The sequence below is a fragment of the Bos indicus genome, chromosome 28 (genome assembly GCF_029378745.1).
Source record: "Bos indicus isolate NIAB-ARS_2022 breed Sahiwal x Tharparkar chromosome 28, NIAB-ARS_B.indTharparkar_mat_pri_1.0, whole genome shotgun sequence".
Lineage (NCBI taxonomy): Eukaryota > Metazoa > Chordata > Mammalia > Artiodactyla > Bovidae > Bos > Bos indicus.
Window position 1 is genome coordinate 35,931,131 of NC_091787.1, and position 22,931 is coordinate 35,954,061.

The following is a 22,931-nucleotide window of genomic DNA, read 5'->3' on the forward strand; positions in this document are numbered from 1 at the left end:
GACTCTGTTTCCTCTCCAGGTGACTTCCCTGATGTCTGGCTACTCTGTAGCTGGTTTCAGCCCTTTACTTCTGGGCCAGGCAGACAGCATCTGTCCCTGGGGATTCTTGGGGGAGGCCAGCGTCCAGCCTGAAATGCCAGCCCCAGTTGTTCTCACAATCCAGGTCCAGGAAGACTTAGAGCTCCATATTGTTAAAGGAAAAAATATATATATATTATTCTGACACTTGTGAACACAGTAAGGTAGACTTTCTTCAGGACTGTCATGATAGGTGTAAAGACTATAACAATGGAGCTTTGCAGTAAGGGAGAGAGATTGGGCTCACCCCCAAATATTACAGGGAAAAGTGGGAATTTACAGCCAGGGAACAGAGTAGGGGGAGGGGTGGATGGATGGAGAATTTATGAGAGGGTAGGGTAGTTCTTTGTTAACAGACCTAACAGAATTCTTGCTGAAGTCAGGCTAGGGTGATCAGATAACGTGGGGGATGCTGCACTAGGAGGGTGAGGATTTGGTCAGACGTGCAAGGTGACCAGCAGTGGAGCGGTGGGGGATCCTGGCTAAACTGCCTTAGCGGGACTCTTGCTAAAACTGGAATCTAACAGGACAGAGACAGAAGGGGCAGAGGGCTCAGAGGAGCCTGACTGGCTCGGTCAAAGAAACTGTCAGTGTATGAGGCTAGCTCAGCCTTTGTTCGGTCTTGCCCACGCTTCTCGCATTGGCCTGAGCTCATCACTACTCACGCTTGTCACTCAAGGGTGGTACCCTCTTTGTGGGCATCACTCTCTTGTTTCCAGAAACCCTAGTCCTTTTCTTTTCAGCATTTACTGGCTCCTTGGCCCCTGGCTCCCTCACAATTGGCCCCTTGACCACCTTCTGCACCCAGGAAACAGACTTGGGTGAACCCTCGGCCTTGGTTCCCTGGGGCCCACCAGTGCTGGCTGCCCTTGTTGCCAGATGTGTTGGGAGCCAGATAACAGCCTTTTGACTCTGGACAACCCTCCCTACTTGACCCTCTTTCCTCGGCCTCTCTACCTTGTGTTTCCTGTTCTCCGCATTCTGGGCAAACCAGTCCGACAACTTTATGGATCTGTTTCTCTCCCACAGGCCTTGGATACAACTAAACTGCCTGACCTGGGCCAAGGGAGGTACAGTGGGTGACTCTCCCCTCCCCACCCTGCTCCACTGCTGCAGCTCCAGGGCCTTCTGGCCGGATCCCCCCCTACCCCCAACTGCTTCCTTCCGCTGTCTGTGGCCTTCCCATCCTCCTGGTTCTCTCTGACCTTCTTGTCTGTTTGCTCACACCTGCACAGATGACCCTGTTGGGTGTGTCTGCTACTCTTGGAGGTGTTCGCGTCTCAGTAGCCAGCTTTTTAGGAACGACGCCACCCGCTGTTGTGAGGAAAAAAAGGGAGTGTGGAGAAGACCTGCTGGCTGCGGGGCTTGGAGCCTTCTCCACTTCCTGAAGGCTGGCTTCCACCCCAGCAGGGGAACAGTGGCCCTGTGCACCCATCCTGCCTCTGCTGTCATCGTCTCCTTTGTCCTCATTGTTTCCTGTGAAATACAAGTAATGATATAAACAAGGGGCCTGTCAACAACAAAAGAGCCAGGAGTTGCCTTGAGGTATTCATTCCCAAGGGAGTAGGGCGGAGCCAGTGGCGTGAACCCTGGTGCAGGGGTGTGGTGTGCAGATCTCTCTGGGGCTCCTCTGGGCTGGGGAGTCCTGATGCTCTCTCTGTGGGAAGACAGATGTGGGGAGGGGCAAGGGGGGAGGTGCCAGCTGGGATGCTGTAGGATTCAGTGTATTGAGCATCAGTGCCTACCTGGGTGTGGGAGCCCTGCCCATTCATGCAGAAAGACTGTGGGAGAGGCCAGCCTTGGTCTGATGGACCACAGCTCCTGAGGGTCCACTGAAGGGCCAGGAACTTGTTTCCAGTAGCTGAGGTCAGAAGGCTCTGGCTGCCTGCGTGATTCTGCTTGTCATGAAGTCTCATTTGTACTCCTTTATTTCCAGCCTCCTTGTTGAACATTGAACACTCATCAGAAAGCCTCTTACAGAGTAGGGGAGCAAAACTTACACCTCCCCCATTTCTAGCCACCTTTCTCTGTGGCCTGGGCACTCTGCAAGTCCTTAGGGGATATTTGTGGTGGGCTGGGGGTGGGGCAGGGGACCTCTGCTAGGTAGAGACAGCTCCATCCAGGAAGCACTCACTCCCTGCCTTCCAAGTGGCCTCACTCCAATGGTCTGGCCCATCCTGGTTCTAATAGGCATTGTGTCATACCCCTCAGAAGCCAGAGAGAGACTGAGATTAGTTATTCTGTTGTCCCTTAGGGGGAAAATCACTCGGAGGAAATACATCAGTGCTTCTGAGTGCAGAGTATTTATTGATGTGTCAGTTAAAGTAGGCTTTTAAACAACATGTATGTATCCCTTTAGTAAGGAGGAAGCGTGCACACCAATCTCGCAGCTCCATTTTGCAGCTTGCATTTCCTGAAAGGTGCAGGGAGTTTAGTGGTTAAGGGATTGGAGTTTAGAGCTGGGATTTTGGAAAAACTGTTTTTAGCCTGTCCTTGGAGTTGGGCCAGGCCTAGAAATCTGTTGAAATAGCTTTCTTCAGCTGCTAAAATTGGGATGGGTTCGTAACATGAGGACCTTGAGCCTCACTGATGATTGGGGAGGGCCCTGAGAAGGGTCTCTGCCTAGGCCTGGGATGCCTGTGACTCAGCGCCCCCTGATCCTGGGGGTCTTACAGTCTCATCACAGATGGAGTGGACCTGGCTACAGATGGTCCTCTGTATGGAATAACTTAGGTTTCCTTTCTGCCTTGGTCAGAATCCGCTCTTGGTCTTCCTAGGAAAACTTTCTGTTTTGGGACCTGGGGAGGACTTGTGAGCCGGGAGCTCTATAAGTTGGTATGTCTGTCTTTATTTCAAAGACCGGCACCCCCCCACCCCACCCCCACCCCTTGCCGCTTCTTATTCTAGGGAACCGCCTGCAGAGAGCTACAAGCCAAATTTTTTGTGCTATAAATGAGGGGTTTTAAATGTCAATTCAGTTTTAACTTTTTTCATTTTTAAAACTACATGTTTTATTTTTAAAAATACATATTTATTTCAAAGATCTGATATGTAGTGAAAATTAGTATTTCCACCCCTGGCTCCTTCACTTCTGCTCCCCTGAGGCCACATAACCATCACCAGATGTTGGGTGCCTAGTGAAGCGTGTCTGTCCTCTTGTTTGTCCCCATGCCGTACACACCTAACGGTGTTCTGATTTCTACCCTCAAGTGTATCTTGGGATTGTTCAATTTCAGCACATGTAGTTCAGGCCATTCTTTCTAACAGTGGCATGGTATTCCTCTGTGTGGTCAATCATGGTTCACTTTATCAGCCCCCTATGGATGGACATTGAGGTTGCTCTCAGTGTTCAGCTGCTACAAGCCAAGCAGCAAGGAATGCCTTGCATGTACACTCTCAGAGGTCTGTTGTAGAGATGGTTAGATGGGGAATCCAGGCGTGGGGTGCTTGACCAGAAAAGAAACATGCTGTTTTGATTCCAAGAGGGAGAATGAACGTTTCTGAGTTTTCCTTGTGGAAGGATCTTGTGTTTATGCCGTCATACCCTCGAGCTGGAGGGGCCATGGTGCTGGCTCGTTCCCATGTGGTCTGAGCATTTCAGCTCAGGTCATCCTGCCTCTGGAGCACCTGGTGTTTGTAGCCTTTGGCTGTGCCCCGTGGGCCGTGCAGCCTGTGCACCCAAAAGTGTGATTATAAGAGTGTGAAGAGGCAGGCAGAGCCGGGGAGGGTCTGGGGAGGCCAGGCGTGGGGAACTTCTCATACGTGGGCTTGAGTGACTCTAGGAGTTTGCAGGAATTGAGCTGGGTATGAAACCTGGAGTCTTGGAGAAACAAACAAGGAACTGGAGATCAGTTTTTAGAAGAAAAGATCCTCCTTGGGTTTCAGGGGTTGGTGTGAGGCCTCTTGTCCAGGTCTCACTAGACCATCCACCGCCCTGAGATCCCCCATCTCCTAGCTGCCCAGCAGCCCTGCCTGGCTTTGTGCAACTTCAGGCTGCTCTGGAGAAGACTGCCCCCTTGTGATTTTAAAAGCCTGTCTAGAAGGCACCTGGTGTAAATAATAGATGAGTTTTTCTGTTTTGAGCAGGCAGCCTCCTTGAAGAGCAGATGCAGGGGGTGAGGGCAGGTGAGGTTTTCTTACTGGGGTGGGTTTGAGGGTTCGTGTCTACTGGGAATCCTTCTGGGGGTCCTGGGAGTGCTCTGGCAGTTTCTTCACCCCTGTGGCCACCGTGTGCCCCTGAAATGACCATAATATTCCCCTGTCTGGCTCTGGCGACCTCATGCCTAGACAGGGAAGGGCAAGAAGGGAGGAGATTTTAGGACTGGCTGGCAGATAGCTCCCCTAAAAAACAATGTGCTTGGTATGACCCTGCCCTGGTGAGTCTGAGGCCCACATCTCTGCCCTCTCTCTCCCACCATTGCCCTTACATGCTGCCCCGTGAGAAGTCCACAGCTTCCCATGCCCACAGCTCTATTGTATGGGGCCTGGAGCTTGGCGGCATACAAGTTTCTATTGTGGCAGGGTGGCAGCTAGGGCTGACCTGTGGGGCTGAGGAGGTGGGGCCTAGGGACTGACAGTGGAGCTATTCATGGGCTCTGCCCCATTTCCTGCTGCCTCCCATTGTGGACAATTTTGGGGGGAGGGGAGGGGAGGAGGAGAGGGGGTGGCCAGTGCAGCTATTGTTCCTGGCAGTGGGAGCCCATTATGCTTAATAGAAGTCCTTTGATGAACAGATCTTAGCCACTCCAGGGCCCCTGTCCTGTTCTCTGACGTTGGGTGAGCTGCCTAGCCCGACCCTGCCCTCTGTCAGCACTCCCCATCGCAGGAAGTCTGGAAGGATCCTGCCCTTTGGGTACTTCTGTCAAGACTCCCCTTCCTCCCTCTCAAGTCCCCAGGTTCTGCCTGGAACCTCCCTGGGTATGAGCACTGAGCAACTGGGCAAGGAGTAGGGATGCCCAGCCACCTGCCCACTGCCTCTGGGAGTGGGTTTCTGCCTGAGCTCTCTCGGCCCAGCTGCATCCTTGGGTGGGGGCCAGGCGTGTGCCTGGGCAGCTGTCAGTCTTGAGGCCCCCACTTTCCTTTGTACTTCAGCGCCCTGTGTCCCTGTGCCTCACTGGAGTACTCAGCTGCAGAAAAGCCTGCTTGCTGGTCGGCCGGCCTGCAGCCTCCTCGCGCTGCCTGAGCCACAGCCATTTTTCTTTGTTCTGCCATCTCTGGGCTCTTGAATCTCAGGCAGGCGGTGGCAGGCTGGGCAGGCAGCAGGCAGCAGGCACACAGCACCAGCGGAAGCCCTTATGACATGAATCTTCCCACTGAGCCGATGCTATGCGGTCTGCTTGCTGTACCGTCACTTCCCCCAGCTGTACCTCCGGCTCCCCAGTGGTGCTGAGATTTCTCTTTGTTTAAAGAGGGTCTTGCCATCTTATTGGATCACAGTGCTGCTGGTTTGTACAGTGGGGACAGAGAAAGGGCTCGCCTGCTCGTGCCACTGAAGATGTGTAAGAGAGGGGAAGGACTGAATTCATGGATGCCTTTGGGAGCACCGTCCTTCTGGTCTTTGGCAGAAAAAGCCACTCCCAAGTGCAAAATGTGATCTTCCTTTACCTCCTGGTCCTTCTCCATGAAAGAGTCATATCAGGACAAACTCTTAGCATTTAGTGGCAGGGGTAGTTGAGAAAACAGTGATTTTTGTTTTTCGGTTTTCTTTTTTTTTTTTTTTCTTTTGAAGGGTCTCTATGGTTGTGGTATTCAGTATTCTTGCCTGGAAAATTTCACGGACAGAGGAGCCTGGTGGGGGCCGCAAGAGTTGGACATGACATAGCGTGCACGCGCCCCCCCAACACACACAGCATGCGCCACCCACACCCCCAACACACACACCCATCATCCCCGGCCCCTTTGCATCTGAATGTCTCTCATCCTCAGTTTTTGGTGGGCAAATTGAGCTTCCTCCTGGGGAGTCTGATTTTACCCAGTGTGAGGTCACAGCCTAAGCTGAGGGTTACTCTTTCTGAAAGTGTGCCCACCCCAGCTCACAAATCTCCAACTTTCTTAACTGCAGTCTGTAATCGTCTCCCTGCCTTTGACATAGAGTTGTTTGATATGAGAACTCCTGAGCTCTCACTACTTTCTGTATTTATCATTTTATCTTTCCAAAACCCATCCATCTTGAGATCAGCCTGGCTGTCTTATCTGACTCTTATCAGCCAACCTCCTAAATTAGGAAGCAGGTCCCAGGCCTGGACAGGGTTGCCCCCTTGGAGTGCCCTTATTGCAGCAAACGTTGAACCAGACTCAGTAAAAAGAGCTAGGTTCGCTGTCATAAATGTTGAAACACAGATGCACCTTTTAGGGTTTTTTGTTTGTTGTTGTTCTGTCGCTAAGTTATGTCCAACTATTTTATGACCCTGTGGACTGTAGCCCACAGGTCTCCTCTGACCATGGAATTCTCCAGGCAAGAATACTGGAGTGGGTTGCCTTTTGCTTCTCCAGTGGATCTTCCCAAACCAGGAATCAACCCCTTGTCTCCTGCATCGGCAGGTGGATTCTTTACCACTAAGCCGTCAGGGAAGCCCAGTTTTTAGGGTAGTTGGGCCCAAACGAGGGTGGGAAAAGCGTGATTGAGGCAGCATGCTGCTCTGGAAAAGCACAGGGAGGTTAGGCGAAGCGTTGGGTCCCAGCTGTGCCGCTGGCCTTCCGGGTGACCTTGGTCACTCATTTCCATGGGCGTAGGTCTCTGGAAGATGGAAAGGTTGCTCAGATGAACTTTGGTTGTTTTTGAGCCGGGACTTTTTGAGTTCTATGAAACTAAGTCCAAAATGCTTGTTCACTACACAGATCCCCTCTCGACAACTCTGGGTACGTTTTTGGGAGAAATGTCATTGGACGGGGTTAACGGGGCATCTCTTCCCATGGTTTTTTTTCCCCTCATGTTCTTGAGGGACTGGCAGTGGTGATGATAACCTCCCCAGATGTCTGCAGTTTTCACAGGGAAACCCACCCACCAGGAGCCAAAAGCACACAGCAGCCCTCAGGGGCTGAGTGTGACATTGGGAGCCCACTCAGACAGACAGTCTGCTTTAGACAGTAGCACTGGCCCTTTTCTTGGACATACCACACTCCCTCTCTGGCAAACCTGGGAGGAGGCAGTGAAGGCTGTTTTTTATGTCCTGCCAAAATGAGGCTGGGCTGTTAAAAGTAGAAATAAAACTTATAAGACGGAGATACCCTCTGTATTTAAATATCCTCTTTAGTTCTGGGAGGTGGGAGTGGGAGTTAGGGGAATTGGGGGTAGGAGGCTGAGGTTACATTTTGTCTCTATTTTGTTAAAAATTCCAGGAGGCAAAATGGGTTTCTGGCTCTTTATCTGCCTTTCCCCACCCAACCTCTACCCCCTGGGGGACCTCCTGTGTCCCTTGGCTTTCCTGCCTTTGTCTGCTGGGCTAGGATTGGCCCCCTTGTCACAGCTCTGGCCTTTGTGCTTCCGCCCTGCCCTGCCCTGCCCTGCCTCACGGGAGGCCTGTGCTCTTGGAAGACATCCAAGGGGCAGGGAGCCCAGCTTTGATAAACATTTGGTTAGAGTAGCTTCCACAGCTGTGAAATGGGAATAAAAATAACCTGTGAGGATGCACTAAAATACCAAACAAATTCCACAGTTAAAGCATCCCTCCAAGAAAGCTGATGACATCCCTGGTTAAGAGGGGTGAGCTTTCCCTGTCACTTGCCCTAAAGGGCCTTTCGCTCCATCAGTGCTGTTGCTTCTCACTCGAGGCCTCTTACACCCTCACTGTGGAGAGTACTGCCCGCAGGCCTGTCAGCGGGCCGGGCTGCCAACACCTGGGAGCCTGTTGCCCTGCAGACTCACCCCACAGCAGCTGAGGCAAAATCTGCATTTAACAAGATTCCCGGGTGATTTGCATGCACTTTCAAGTTTGAGAGGCTCTGTCTCAGACACCTCCGTCCTGCCCTGCCCCACCTTCAAGACTGTTTTCTCTGTTTTGTGGTTTAGTTGTCTGCACCCTCCTTCCCTGCTTAAAGTTGCCTACTTTAAAGGGGTCTGGCTCCGTCTCTGGGACACGAAGATTGCAGCAGGTAGCCCTGGGCACTGGGGGTGTCTGGGAGGTGGGTCTGGGAACCATGGAAGCCGCCTGAGCTGGCAGCTGCGGGTGCCTCCTCCAAGCCTGTCCTCAAGGTCAACTCTGGGGCACCGGGCCGAGGAGGTAATTGGAGCCCTCCTTTGTGAAAGGGGGCTAAGAGCCTCCCTGGGCCATCTGCTGCCACCTACCCCCCCGCATCCGTCCCAGCTGGGCGACATGGCGATCAGAATCAGGTTGTAAATGTTGTTTGCTTTTTGTAGACACACGAAGCATTCTATAAAAAGGTTTTTGGTATATGTTGAAGTTCAAATAAATAGTCCAGAAAACGGACTGTAAATTTATTTTTTGTAGTATTTTTTTAGCGGGAAAAATGTTTGAAATGATTTTCCTGATTTCGCTAAGATGGTCTGCCCTCCCCCTGCCTTCAGGTAGAGGTGGGTGGAGGGCCTGTGGGGGTGAGTGTGGGGCCCCAAGCCTGGGGATGCCCCTGGCTGTCTGGAACTGTTTTAGGTACTAAGCTTCTAATCTCTTTGCAGATTTTTCTCAGCTTTTTTCATTAGAGTCCCATCACTGATTTGTGTTTTTTAAAAAAACATCTGCTTCTTCCTTCCCCTCCCTGCTTGTTCCTCTTCTCTCCTACATTTCAGCGCATTTCATTTTACTTATTTTTCTCCAGCAGGCTTCACCTTTTATAGCTTGTTGGGAAAATTTGCTTTCTTCCCTCTGTGAGACTGACCCCAGGCTGTTTGCCTTGCTCAGAGGCCAGGAGCCAGGCTCTGCCCTGGCTTGGTGAGTCCTGTCCGCCCTGGGCAGGATTAGGGGGTGGCCCTCCAGTGCTGACTTCGGGAGTCAAGTGGGTTGGTTGGTTGGTTGGTTGTCTTAAAAAGTATATTGCAGTGAACTGTGCAATTTTGGATACAAGGATTTTGAACATCTTAGAGCCACAGTCTTTATGTCTTTCAGGCATGAAGAAATGGAAGAAAAGGTGTTTAATTCTAAGTTTTATATAGTTTGTGTTGCGGGGGAGAGGGTGGGATATCTCTGCAAAGAGAACGTTTCCCACCCACGTTAGACACTCAGGTCACATCCTCGCACTGAGTTGGAGCAGCTCCCCTAAAGGCTGCCCAGGACTCAGTTATTGGAGCAGAATTTATTTCTGCCCGAGAGCAGGCCCACTCGTCACTCAGTACGTCCGTGGCTGTTAGGAGCGTCCCATTCCCCAGCTGTGTTGGTTCTGCTGGGGCAGCCGGCCCGATGGCTCCTTGGTGCCATCCACAGGGCCTGACCCAGAGCTTTGTTGAGACTCCTGGCTGCCACCATGCTGGCTTGTAGTGGTTAAAGCTGCTGCTCTAGGGAACATTTCCTGACCAGCTTCCCGCCTCCTCCTTCCTTCCTGAGCCTCCTCCTGCCCTCCTGCGCCTGCCTGACAGCATTTAGCAGAGGGAAGCGTGTCCTGAGCCCCTCCCGTGAGGTGCAGGGCTCACTCGAGTTCTTGGTCTCCACAGCCCCACTCTAGGTGCCTGGCAACAGCAGCAGCAGCCAGGACGTGTAGAAACAGGTCCCGAGGTGTTCGTCTCCCACAATAAAAGCCTTTCCTCTCAGGGACTCGCAGAGCGAGTTAGTACACTGATAGGTTGCTGGACTCTTGGCTTCATTCATTCGTGCTGTGGCCTTGCCTCAAGCCATTTGTGGAGAAGCTCAGGGTGGACAGAAGGCCCAGTCCTCTGGGTCCTGAGGTCCAGAGGTCCCAGCATGCAGGGTTCATGGGTTCTTGTCCATGTTGGAGATGTTGCCATAAACTGGGCCCAGAAACCGCATCTCGTGCGCGTCTGCTTCTGAATGCGGACATTTCATGTGCACATTGGGCTTTCAGAAACAGGCCTGCTGTGATCATCTGGGCTCAGGCTCCCCCTCTGCATTTAAACAGGCGGTTTCACATTCAGCGGCAGAGGGAAGGCCCCCGGAGACCAGGCCGGTGCCAGGCCTGCTTCCGCAGTCCTTTGAGAGGTGGAGCGGCAGCCGCTGCAGGTGGCCCGGCCCTCACCTGTGTGGGCAGGCAGGTGAGGCATGACTTGCCTGATGTATCATTTTCAAGATCTCTCTTTGGGCCCCAGGATTGTCTGTTGCCCCAGAGTTTTCTTCTCTTCATTTCTTTTTTTAAAGAAAAATGGCCACAACTTCTTACATTTTACTTGAGGTGAGTTACTTTTGTAAACTCTTCATTTGTTTTGTTTGTTTTTTGATCATTCCTCAAGATAGGACTCAGGTTATGCATTTTCGCCGGGAACACCACAGAAATGACATGTCCTCGGTGCATCCCCGCAGGAGGGACAGCCGTTGGCTTGACTCATTGCTGGTGATGACAGTGGTGGTCACTCGGTTAAAGGTGATATCTGTAAGGTTTCTCCATTGCTGAGTTACTATCATGCTCTTTGTAATTAATAAGTGTTCTATGGGGAGATACTTTGAGACCATGTAAACATGCTGTCTCTAATCAAACTTTCGTTGACTAGTTTTAGAGCCTGTTATGGTCTAAAGGTCTTTGTGTGTTCCCGCATTCACATATTGAAATTCTGTCTGGTGCCTGGCTTGATGATGTTAGGACTTTGGGAGGAACTTAGGTCATGGGGGTGGAGTCCTCAAGAACAGGATTGGTGCCCTTACAAGAGACCCCTCAGAGCTCCCTTGCTGCTCCACCATGTGAGGACACAGTGAAGAGGTGCCAGCTTTGAACCAGGATGAGGCTTGAACCCCACTTTGTTGGTGTCTTAATCTTAGACTTCCTAGCCTTCAGAACTATGAGGAATAAACTTCTGTACTTTAGAAATTGCCTGGTCTGTCAGTTTGGTCCAGTCTGGTGTTTTGTTATAATAGCCAGAACAGACTTAACCCATTATCAGTTATTTCTGTCATACTAGAATTCTCCAACCTAGAATTCTATGGTTACTGAATGCTGATGATTTAATTACATAAATTTTTACATTTATCCTTCTGCTGTAAAGAACTTTCCCTTCTCTTCCATTTATATATTATTTATCCATTTATATGTATTAGAATGGAGTCATGGGTTCTTTATTCAGTGAGTTAAAATGCATCAATATTATTTATTTTGGTGCACACATAGTTCCAGATTGGGCCAGTGGGGGGGTCCCTTCAAACTGTCTGCTGTGAAGGACAGCTCTTAAAAATGTGGCTTTCCAGGTCTGTCACATTCACTACTGAACGAGTCTCCATGTGCAGTTTGGAAAAAGCTCCTTGAGTGATTCCCCTGATTCCTGAATTTGGGATCAGCTGGGCCAGACCCATCATTTTCAAGCATGTATGTCATAGAGCCTCCCCTTCCCCCTAGCCACTTGAAGAGAACTGCTCTGCACACCTCATGCTGGGTTTCTGGGTCAGAGTCTCTTTGTACAAAAGCTCCTGTAGCTTAAAAAGTAATAAAAATAGTAAGTTTGAAAATCGCTGGATTAGGTGACCTCCATTCGAGGCCCAGCATGTCTCCCACTGAGCCCTCGCCTCACTGCTTCCTCCTCTGCCCCACGTCCCTCCCTCCCTTGGCTTCTTTCCTGGTGTCAGCATTGAGGGAGACAGATATCTCCTCCCCAGATTAGCGAGGGGCCCCTTGGTGCTTCTCAGACTCAGCAGGTCTGGGGGTTGTGGGGTTTTGGTGGTGGAAGCTCATAATGCTGTGTTGGTTAAAAACAGTTTCAGACAGGAAGCCAAGCTCTTAGAATCCCAGGCCCATTGGAGAGCCCGATGGGGCTCAGAGCTGGCAGCCCAGGTGTTCCTGGACTTCCACCTGGAGGCCTTCCCAGGTCGGGCAGTCAAGGGCCTGAGAGTCTCTGAACTCTGGGAACCTCCCTTCCCCCACACCTGTGTGGCAGGGCTTGTCACCCGGTGATGAGGGACGGTGAGGGGTGGGGGTAGGGGGTTGAGGGGCCCAGCCTAACTCCTGGCTGAGTTTGTAGTGTTTTCCCAGGGTGAAGAGGCAAACTTCTGGACTCCTGCGGTAGTTGCTGCCACCCTGTCCATTTTTGCACTGTTTGTGGCAGACCCTGAGTACGGAGAGTTGGTCCTAAGGGGTATGGGTTAGAGTAGGACTTAGACGCTTCTGGCTCTGAGGGTGAGTCGGAACCGAGTGGGGAGCCTGTGGACTTGAGGCCCTCTTTCCCCTCTGAGTGATAGTGCCCCTAGGCTGAGGTATGATATGATACCCTTCCTGTATGTGAGATTCCCTTGGGCAGTGAGGCAGCCTACTGGCCTGCCTTACGACCATCTCATTTACCCATTTCCCTTGAAAGTCGCCTGTCTCTTCCTAGACTTCTCCCCTTGGGCCTCCCTGTTCCATTGGCCTGTGAATGGTCCCCAGCACACAGTGGGCTCTGAGGACCTGGAGAGTCGAAGGCCTGTGGTGCGCTGTTTGGAGGTGCAGCAGGGCCCCCAACTCTGTTGGGAATATGGCTGCCCTTCCTGGGGATTGGCTTGTGGGCAGATACAAGTACTGGGAGCCTCAGAGGTCAGGTGGAAAGGTTGAATCTTGGTCAATGGCCAGGTCTGGAGAATGAGGTAGGGAGGAGCCAGCAGAATAACTTGGTAGAGTTTTAGCTTGGGATATGGGTGGATAGTGTTGTCAGGTCAGCACAGTTCCACTTGGTTCTTTGCCTGGGGCTGTCACATGGCCCAAATCAAAGGGTTGGCAGGGCTATATTCATTTCTGGAGGATTTGGGGCAGAATTTAGTTCCTTGTTGTTTGTTTTAGTACTGAGGCCCTGTTTCCTTGCTAACCGTCAGCCAGGGTTCCCCTGAACTGCTGGAACTTCTCTCTGCTCTTTGCAGGTAGCTCCTCTGTCTTAGATCCAGCAACAATGCATTGCATCCTCATACTTGGAATATGACTACTTCTGCCCTCAGCTGGGAGAAAGCTCTGCTTTTAAGGGCTCATCTAATTACATTGGACCCACTCAGATAGTTTCCCTATTTTAAGTAAATTGATTATTCATCTTGATTACATCCGCAAAATCTCATTTGTCCTTTTATATGGTTATAAATTATACTTCCTGTTTTTCCTTTTTTTTTTACTTTGCTCAGTAAAAAGATGGCAACTAAAATATTTCTGAAGTCTTCCCAGAGATCTGTGGATTTAGTGAGCACACCTAATTTTACTTTATCCTAAAACCCCACAGAAGTTAAGATAAAGGGAATTTTAAAAAATGAATCACTCTACAAGGACATGGAGAATGGCAAAGGAAGCAAAAGCAAGAAAAAATGTTCAAATCAGAAATTAGATGGGTGAGTGACCCACTTTGAAATGTAGGAGTTGGTGTCACCATATTATTTTAGGGGGGTTGGAGGGGAGGAGCCTCAGAGCTGGCTGAATATAAGAACTGTTTGAAGGCAGTTCATGTGGTTAAACGCCTTTCTTGTCTCCATGGTGCTTGGTGACTGCATTTTCCCTTTAGTGGGACATTGGAGATTCCTTGTACTAAAGGAAAAACCAAGGGCCTGGGAGATTCCAGTTGTTCTTAGTAAAGCCTTCTATCCCACTTGGCTTCTAGAACTCTGACAGCCAGCCCCTTACCTTCCAAGCAGGAGATTAAGAGACCTCATTGAGGAACCTGGCTGACCTAAAGATGTCGACAACAGGGACTTAGAGCAGATGGGCCAGCCAGATCGCCCTGCACAGAAACTCACCTACCTGCCCAGGGACTCAGTGCTTCTAGTCAATTCTTAGGCATTTACTTCTAGTCATGAGGATTACTAATGATTGCTAATACCTGAAGAAAGCACCTAATGTGAAAGGAAGCAAAACAAATGGGGCAGGGGGAGCAACTTGAAATAAATATTCTACTTGGAGAATATTTTGAAAAAAATTAGACATTTTCTCAGAGAGATAAGAGAAGTACCCATGAAATAGGAATAGGATACTATACAAAAGGAACATTTAGGGAACAACCAAAAAAATTAAAATTTTAAAAGAATAAGGGCAGAGCAAAAATATCAAACCATTAGAATAATTATAAATTTGAAAGAGTTTTCTGGAAAATAGACAAGAAAGATGAAGAGGAGGTGGATAATAGAGCAGAAGAGGTAAGATGTTTGAAGAATCAGCTCAGGTTCCCATATCTATTAATAGGAGTGGCAGAGAAAAATGCAAGTGGGAAAATCACCCAGAAAAAAGTTTCCTAGAAGGATATAGGTTTCCATATCAGATGGACTCATCAAATGTTGAGCTGAGAGAATGAAGATAGGCCAGTACCCTGATCAGTTAGACCAGTACCTTGAAATGTCAGTGTTCTGGGAAGAAAAGGATGATCTTACAAGTTTACAGAGAGAAAGAAATAGGTTAAGTACAAAATCAGGAATCTGAGTGGCTTCAGACCTCCCATTACCCTGGAATGAAGATGATGTTAGGGCACTGCCTTTAGTGTTCTCAGTAGAAATGGCTCCCAACCTAGAATTCTATACACAGCCAAAATTTTATTCACAAATGAAGGTAAAGTAAAGATGTTTTCAGACATACAGGGTCTGAAAAATTTTCTTCTTGCCCTGAAGATTTCTTCCACAAAGATGAGCAAAGACTGGCTCTTTCATAGGCTGTATCCCAAATGAGGCCAAGGGAGTTCTTCTGGGCACCAGTCCAGATTAAAGTAGCTCAGAAGGTTCCAGGAGAAATTTCTTCTGGAAGAAGAACTAGAAATAGAACATCTGATGTGAGTGAACTTATTGAGAGGAGATTTGGACAACTGACATTGAATTGGGGGTTGAATATTAATAAATTCATAGAAAATTAAACAGAAAAAATGAGAATTATTGACTCTAGAGAACAAAAAAGTTGTCTAGGAAAAGTAATCATGGCTTACATGGCTCGCTGTGATGACTCACGTGGTCCTAATAATGTAGACTCTGAAAATTAGTGTCACCGTGCGTATGATTGGAGTGGAGATATGGGAAAGGAGTGTGAGGGGAGTGGTTTGGGACAGGTGGCTTGTACAGGAGTAGAGTTACATTTTCGTCTTCAGGGCAGGAAGTGGTGAGGTAACACCTAACAATGAAAAACCAGGGAATAGTAATACAAGCATAGCATGTACTGAATTTTCTAAGACATTTGGAATGTTAACATCAAGACCAGCTAGAAGTTAAGGGAGCCCCTGGAAAGGGGCTGGGGCCTTGGGGCCTAGGATCTGTTTTTGTTTTTTGTTTTTTTTCTGAACACAGCATTTGCAATCATTGATTCTTGCAGGGATATGTTCAGGAATAATTTTTAAAAAAATGAAAATAGCAAATCTGAAACACGTGGCCTGTGATAAGGGCAAGTTTTGTTTCACAGAGCTCAGATGTGTATGGGAGTATGTGTGCATTGGATTGATTGTTCAGTGTGATTCTTGTGTGTGCTAAGTTGCTTCAGCTGTGTTTGACTCTTTGCGACCCTGTGGACTGTAGCCCGCCAGGCTCCTTTGTCCATGGGACTCTCCAGGCAGGAATACTGAAGAGCTTCTTACTGAGGGCCATCGTAAAAAATTTGAAAGCCATTGTCAGTGGCTTCTCATCGCCAGTTCTCTTTGTACACTTGTGAATTGTCTAAGTATTTTACAGTTCAGCATGTGCTACCTTTTTAATTAAATAAAGCCAAGAGACGGAGGAGGCAACAATCTTACAAGTTAATATAATCCCAAAGTAGATGAGCCCTGTTTACAGTGATTGCAGAGGTCATCACACTTGTGGGGTCAGCACCCTCCACCAGCAGTGGCCTCAGTTTACATTTTAGTACAAAGGTGGTCACGGTAAGTGCCACAATAGAAGCCTTTTTAGAAAATCACTTGTAAGCCTACCAACCCACGAAGCCATTTTCATGGTTTTAGCTTCCATTTTGACCTTTAACCACATGCTTACAAATTGTTTCATAATTGCAAGCTAGGATATTTAGATTTTGAATGCTTAACTCGTATTCTCTCTCTTCTTTTGGTTTCTTTCCTTGAGGCAAACTCTTGAGTCATGAGTTTATTGGATTAAGGGTAGGACTTCTTTTTTTTTTTTTTTAATGTCTCTAACTGTATTGCTTACCAAAGGGTAGTAACACTTTATTCCACTCCCAGCAAGGTATGAATGCAACAGCCTCACCATGGGACTGCCAGCAATAGTGGTGGTGATTTTGTTAAAATAAAAAGTGTAAAACAATATCTGTGAGTTGTCTTTAATTTCATTTCCAGTGACTTTGAGTAGTTTTCCATCTAGGAATTGTTTTGTTCTTCAGTTTTAGAATACTGCCCATATCCTTTGTCCATTGGTCTAAAATCAGTCTTCTATTAAGTGTGAATTTCTTTGTGTTGGAAATAGTATTTACCTTTTGTCATAATCACTACAGCTGCAGATAATTTATCATTTGTTTCCTTTTTAATTTTAATGTTACTTTTAATTGTTATATGGGAATTTAAAAGCATATCTGTTCTATATTGATAATTTTGTACTTCACTTAGCTTAAATGTGAAGGATACCCTGTTCTTGAGTGTGTGTGTGTGTGTTTACTATTTAGATAGACTTTAGTGTATTATTCAATTCCTCTCAGGTTGCTAACCAGCTATCTTAACACTGAAATAATTCTGACTTTCCCTCTTGTTTTAAGAAGTTGATGTTTGGACAAACACAATGCCTCCTGCTTGCCACGTAAAGGCTTTATTCTGTTATAATAACTTTTGGAGTTGAGACAGTTTGAGGACTTGGAATTAAATAATTGTTTTCTCTACAGAAAACACAACATAGCTTTTGGAGAGTTTTCAGTTGTGGTGGTCATTAGTAGCTGTGAAAATTTATCTTCTGTTAAGAAGCAGAATTTTTAGTCTGTGTATTTAGGGTATTTAGGGTAAATGCTTTTGGTGCTGACTGAATTCGTTAGCTGATAGAGAGCTGAGTTTCGCCTTCCTCTGATGTGACTCTACTCAGGTTAGCAACTATGGTGAGAAGTGAGGGACCATAGTCACTCGAGTCATTTTGGCTGGCTTCTGGGTTGGATCTGGTTCTAGTTACAGCACCACCATCCTCGTCACCTTCTGGGGTTCTTTGAAATGTGGGTAACACCTCAGGCTGGTGGGGGAGCACTCATCAGTCTTTTCTCCTTCCCTGAAGTTCTGAAGCTGCCAAGCCAGACCTCAGATGCTCATTGCCTTCATTCCGCCCCAAACCCAAGGCTCTGTGTTGGAGGATGTGGCTTAGGCTGGAGTCCAAACAGATCTCACTTTTACCTCCTTCCAGTTAAATTCAGAACTTGCCTATGTGGGGACCTGGATCTTCTGGCTGAAGCTCAGGACCTGCCTCTCTACCCACCCTGGTCCCAGGACAGAGCTGGTGGGTCAAGAGCAAGAGGCAGCTTTTCCTTGCGGCTCCTTTGACGGCGTGTGGTGCGGGACCCCTCTCCCCACCCCCCGGTCAGTTGAGCGCCTTCTCTCCCCATGGGGAGGAGTAAACAAGGGGTGAAGAAAGACTAAACTGCACTGTTTCCATTCAACAGCTTCCTCTTCTGTGGGTTGGAATGGGGAAATAAGTGTCATTAAAACACCCTACCCCAAGACCTCATACGGTTATCTTGGTCCAGCAAAAATGATGCAACGTTCAGCGAGTGTTCTGGGGGTGAGTGGCAGGCATGTAAGGGGACGTATCTGGGGGTGGTACATCATCTCATGGATGATTAGGGTGTTTCTTTCTGATTATTCCCTAGCATGGACCTGGCTAGTATAGTCTGAGTGTTTAAGTTACCATGGAGTGAGGGCTTGGGGTTTATATCATGGTTGTTGAGATTCTCTATGTGTGGGTTTGAACCCTGACATTTATAAAGGCAGAGTTATTTCCTGGTTGGGTCTTTATGGGGTGAGACCCTGGGAGCCCAGTGGAAGAGGGGGGAACAGGTGCTGAGAAAACCAGCCCCCTGCAGAGAACCCACACTCCAGAGCACTGGCTCCCTGCAGTGTGCATGACAAGGAGCTCGCTGTGGCCATTCCATGTTCTCCCCATGTACGTGGCCGGAGCAGAAGGAGATCAGGGATCTCCGGGTGGAGAGTCCCTGTGTCACCTCAGGGTCATCATTGTTCAGAGGCCCTGGGCTAGGGGGCAGGGATGAGGTCTGCCCTGCTATGGAAAGCATACAGGCCAGTGGTAATTAGCTGGTGTCTTTGTGGAGCCAAGATCCAGGAGAAGGAAGGGAGCCTGGCTTTGTTTACTGCTTCAGAGCTTTAAGGAGAGTTCTTTACTACGGTTAGGTTAAATAACTCCAAGGAGCACCCCTTAGGATTCCTGAACTTCAGGGTATTGTGCCTGAGCAGCCCTCCTCAGTCTGTGGGGACCTTAGGGATCGGCCCCATTTTATTTGAGGCCTTGAGAGGCAGACGCTTGCTCAGGGTCAGGTCATGTGGCCGAAGGAAGGACTGTGTCCAAGAGTTCCTGTTCATCTCCTTGCAGCCGTCCTGTGTGGCCCAGGCTGTGTTCAGGCCTTCTGTGTCCTTACCGGGAGCTGTGTTCATGTGTATTCTGGGAGGGGAGTGTTGTAGAGATGCTGCTCTGCTGGTGGGACGGGGAGGTGGGAATGGGCTGCTGGGTCACTGCCCCCTCCCTGGCTGGTTTCAGGCCAGGCAGGTTGGATACTCCCAGCTGGGCCTTGACCATACTCCCGTCCCTCTGGGAGGGAGGGGGCCAGTGGGCAGTGGTGTCCAGTCTCTGCCTGTTGGTTCTGCTCTGCGGGAAGGATGGTGGAGCAGTCAGAGTACCCATTTCCAGAGGGATGTGGTTTCATGTGCCTGCCTGGCAGCGCTTTCTCAGAACATTACAGACCAGGGGCCAGGCCACCAAGGCTGCCTCGGCAGGAAGGGATTCTGTGGTGGCTGCTCCACGGCAAGGCGCAGAAGCTGGTCTCTTACTGGCAGCTGTGGGTGGGTTGTCTCCCCACTGCCAGAGTAGCCTTGTTTGTTTTTGCCCTAGGCCTTGGGTTACCTCTTGTTCCTCTCCTCACCCTGGGAAGTAGGGTGAGTTCTGGGGCTAGGGGTGGGCATTTCCAGTGAGCCTCAGATCCCACCCGAGGGTCAGCTTGAGGCGCCTTCGCCACCATTCAGCCACTGTTGGGCAGCAGCGGATAGTGGAGGACTTAAGGATCCGCCTGGGTTGCCATGGTGTTTCAAAAATGAACATAGTGAAGGTGGAGCAGGCCCTCGGAGTGCACTCCTTCTGAGGGCGCCTCCTTTGTAGGCTTTGGACACGGACAAAGGAGAGTTGGCCCCACCCTTCACCCTGGGCAGTTCAGAGTTCTATAATCTAAGCTTTACTGTAGCCCAAGGAGGCCAAAACAGTGATCCTAGAGGGTGGGAGGTTAGGCAGGGGAAGAGGGAGTGGGGTGAAGACTGGCTGCTGTGAGTTCACGGGACCTCTCCACCCAGGCCAGGGTGCTCTGCCTTCCTTACCTCTTGAGGGCTGAGCTTGAGAGGTTGTCTCAGAGAATGTTAGATGAACAAATGTGACTTCTCCTGACTGGCCACTGTTAGGTCATGCCCAGACTTGCTCTTCATCTCTTCTTCCCAAACTCGACTCTCACTAGTCGAGCCCTCATTTCTTCATTTGGTTCCCTCAACTCCTGGTTGCTTAGCCCCGGGTAGCAGTGGGTGGGAAGAACGTGGATTGCGGAGACCGCTGTCTCCACCCCCACGTTGCCTTGGTGTGGGTCCTGAACGCTGTGCTTTTTGTCCTGCTGTTGGGCAAGTCACGTGACCTTTCTGAACTCCTGTTTCCCTGTTGTGAAGTGGGGGAGTAAATACCCAATGAAGAGGTGATGACCTAAATGTTTGGGAAGGTTCCCAGCAGAAGTCCACAAGACACTTTTTAGAAATTGCTATTCTCCATTCTTTCAAAAATTTTCCTCTTATTCTTTTGGCTGTTTATGGAAAGTTGACTTTGCTGATTTTTGTCTAACCTATAGCTGGCATTGATATTAAACCTATGTCTGGACTACTGAAAGAACACAGGACAATTTGGGAATTTCAGGAGTCTGTGTCTTGCCTTTGCTCCTTCCTTGGGGAGCAGATTTTGGGGAGATGGTTTGAAAAATTGAACCTGCCATCTCATCACTCTTCCTCTCTCCACAGATCCTGCTTCTCAGAAGATGCACTATTATAGATATTCTAACGCCGAGGTCAGCTGCTGGTACAAGTACCTCCTCTTCAGCTACAACATCGTCTTCTGGGTGAGTGGCTGAGAGCGGCCGTGTTCTCTGTCCTTAATTAGTAAACCGTTCTTCTTCACGTACTTTGGGTTTACCTGGCCCCCCATGAGGTGGCAGTCGTTGCTCTACCCTCATGAAGCCAGTAACAAGTAAATTATAAAATAGACCATAAAGTGCTGGGGAAGGCCAAGTGATTAAAGACCAGATTAAGGTGCCCTTCTTCAGCCTTGGGGGTTTAGGAAGCCTTGGGGGTTCAGGAATGCTTGGGGCTCTGACCCAGTTTCCCTCCACCCACACTCCAGGAATGCCCCAATGAGACATCAACTGTAAGGTCCTTTGTGCACACTGGACTGTGGGCCAGGCCCTGTCCTGGTTTCTAGGAGGTAAGGGTGGGCAAGGGTCGTAAAGCCCTGCCCTTGTAATGCTGGGGTTCAACTGGCAGAGGTATTAGCTTAAGAGCCTCAGAGCAGGGAAGGAGAAGCCACTTGGCCAGGGTGCTTGGGAAGGACATTCAGAAGAGAAGGCTTGTGGGCAGAGACCTGAATATTAATGAATACACAGCCATGTGGGGTCTTGGGAAGAAAGCGCTGGGTAGGGAGAGCAGCAGAGGTCCTGAGGCAGGAATGAGCTTGGCATGTGCAAGAAACAAAAGGAATGCCATGTGGCTGGGTCTGAGTGAGTGCAGGGCATAGGCAACATAGGTTAGGATGTGGGCACAAAGAAGCCAGGTCATGTGGGTCTCAGTGGTTCCCAGTAAGTAGCTGGAATTACTTTCTGCTCCTTTTAATAATGCTTGGTAGGTTATAAGTTGGATGGTGTCATCTGATTTTGGAAAGATTCTGAAGAGTGAAGAGATGGATGGTGGTCCCAAGTTCTGAGATGAAATTTGGGGCAGAAGAGTTAGAAAGATCTCTTAGCCAGATACTTGGAATTGTCAGTTTCCTGGAAATGAAAGTCTTGGCCACCATCGGAGGAAAGGGTGACCAGATTATTGAAGGAGAGGAGAGGAGGAGTCTGAATACGGAGGTGGGGAAGCTAGAGGTGGGTTGAGGAGGAGAGTCCACTCCAAAGTTGGCTGTGAGTGAGTGGCCTGAGGTCAAAGGAAGACCAGGATATTTTTGTGTCATGGAAGTCTCAAGATGAAGCCCTTCATGTAGAGAGGAGTAGGGTGAGAACAGAATATTGACATTGGCTTTGACAAGGTGGAGGTTGTGACCTTGACCAGAACTGCTGGGGAGTGGAAACCCACCTAGAGTTGGCCCAGGAGCTAATGGGACGTGAGAGAGTGGAGACCAGTGACTCATGACAGTTCTTTCAAGGACTCTTGCCTTAATGAAAAGCAGAGAAATTGGGTACTAGCTGGAGACAGTCAAGGGGTTAAGAGGGATATCGGAGCATGTTGGTGGGATTGGTTCAGACAGAGGCAGACATTGATTCTGTGCAGGAGAACAAGACCACGTGACCATACACAGAGACTTTTTAAAACCTCCCTTTAATATAAGCACCGTTTCTGGTGTCTGGGGCTGCAGCCTGTGTCTGGGGGGACCAGATGGAGACAGGCACAGGGTGAGTGGTCATGACGCCACGTGTGCCTCTGCTGAGGATTTTGACATTTCCTATTTGGACTGGGACACTTGACAATAAGGCAGACTTACCGCACTCCTCAGCTTTTCAGCCTTGTTTTTCCAGCATCATCTCCTGATGATTTATCCGGTGGGGGGCTGGGTTTCTGTCCTGGAGAAATAGGGTGGGATTCAGTGGCTTGGCTGTTTCCCCCAGGACTTTTCTGGTCCCAGACAACCTTTCATTAGCAACCACCTCATTGCCTCTGTAGTAGAGCAGTGCTGAACATTTGAGGTGGTTCCTGTGGACCCCTCCTAATGGGAGGGCTGTGGCTGCCCCTCCCTGAGATGTGTGACGTCCAGACCTGCATTGCTACCTGTGTGGAGGGGAGCCTTCTGGCCCCACCTGGAGTCCCCACCCACCAGCCAGATGCACAGTTCAGAGCCACCTGGTTTAGACCGGCGGTTTGACCTTTTCAGCTTTGTCCACCCAGCTGTTGTACCCCTCAGCCAGCTGGTCAGCTGTGTTTGCTGGCCTTACATCTCGACCTCTGACTCTCATCCTGATTTTTGCATCTGGAGTGAAACTCTCCTGTGGCCGCCGTGGCTGAGGGCCTGGGAATCTCCGTTTCTTCAAAGCCTCTTCAGAACAGATTCTTTGCTCTTGGGAAGCTTTACTAACCTACCCAGTATAATACACTGGCAGCAGCAAATTCAAATTGTAGAGTTCATGAATCCAGAATTGTAGCAGGTCTGTTTGGTTATTGAAGGGGGCTGCAGTGTTATCAGAGTTTTGCAGAATTGGCTATGTGTGTGGTTGAGAGCTAATCATTTTTTAGTTGGTGTCCACTGGGGCAGAATGGGATGGAACAAAAAGGAACAGTCAGGAAAACAAGGACGGAGAGCTTGGTTGGGAAAATGAGAGGGGGAGGCCACCTGGCCCCTCCCTGCTGAGTTCTAGGCACAGATTTTCTGTCTTCTGTGCAGGGGCTGGAAATGTGG

General features: G+C 49.3%; 1 protein-coding gene across 1 annotated transcript in view; it reads left to right on the forward strand.

The window, feature by feature from the left end:
- TSPAN14 (tetraspanin 14) overlaps positions 1 to 22,931 on the forward strand; it is a 57,741-nt gene that overhangs the window by 5,921 nt on the left and 28,889 nt on the right. The window contains exon 2 of the mRNA XM_019954053.2: positions 20,291 to 20,388. Coding sequence (XP_019809612.1) covers positions 20,308 to 20,388 — 81 coding nt within the window. The 5' untranslated portion in view covers positions 20,291 to 20,307. The remainder of the gene's footprint in view (positions 1 to 20,290; positions 20,389 to 22,931) is intronic.